The 301-nt window shown below is 68.1% G+C and overlaps 1 protein-coding gene across 1 annotated transcript in view; it reads left to right on the top strand.

Annotated features, from left to right (window-relative positions):
• The first annotated feature begins 6 nt into the window (after positions 1-6).
• ANKRD9 (ankyrin repeat domain 9) overlaps positions 7-301 on the top strand; it is a 1,424-nt gene continuing 1,129 nt past the window's right edge. The window contains 1 exon segment of the mRNA XM_009636868.2: positions 7-301. This exon segment is cut by the window's right edge and continues 14 nt beyond it. Within this exon segment, the coding sequence (XP_009635163.2) occupies positions 12-301 (290 nt within the window). The 5' untranslated portion in view covers positions 7-11.

Raw genomic sequence — 301 nt, 5'->3', positions numbered from 1 at the left:
GGCAGCCCGCCATGCCCTGGAGCGTCCGGTGGGTCGGCGGCCGCGGCGCCCAGTCCCAGAAGCAGTGCAAGAAATCCTCCTTCGCCTTCTACCAGGCGGTGAGGGACCTGCTGCCCGTCTGGTTCCTGGAGGACATGCGGACCATGGAGGTCTTCCACTGGGAGGACGGGGGCAAGGTGAGCGTGTACTCGCCCTCGGAGGCCCTGCTCTACGCGCTGGTGCACGACCACCAGCCCTACGCCCGGCACCTGCTGACTAAGTTCCCCCAGAGCGCCCTGGCCGTGCCCAGCCAAAGCTTCAG

Source organism: Egretta garzetta, unplaced genomic scaffold, assembly GCF_000687185.1.
Source record: "Egretta garzetta isolate BGI_Z169 unplaced genomic scaffold, ASM68718v1 scaffold374, whole genome shotgun sequence".
Lineage (NCBI taxonomy): Eukaryota > Metazoa > Chordata > Aves > Pelecaniformes > Ardeidae > Egretta > Egretta garzetta.
The sequence above is the reverse complement of the archived record's forward strand: the minus strand, read 5'-3'. Positions and strand labels throughout refer to the sequence as shown.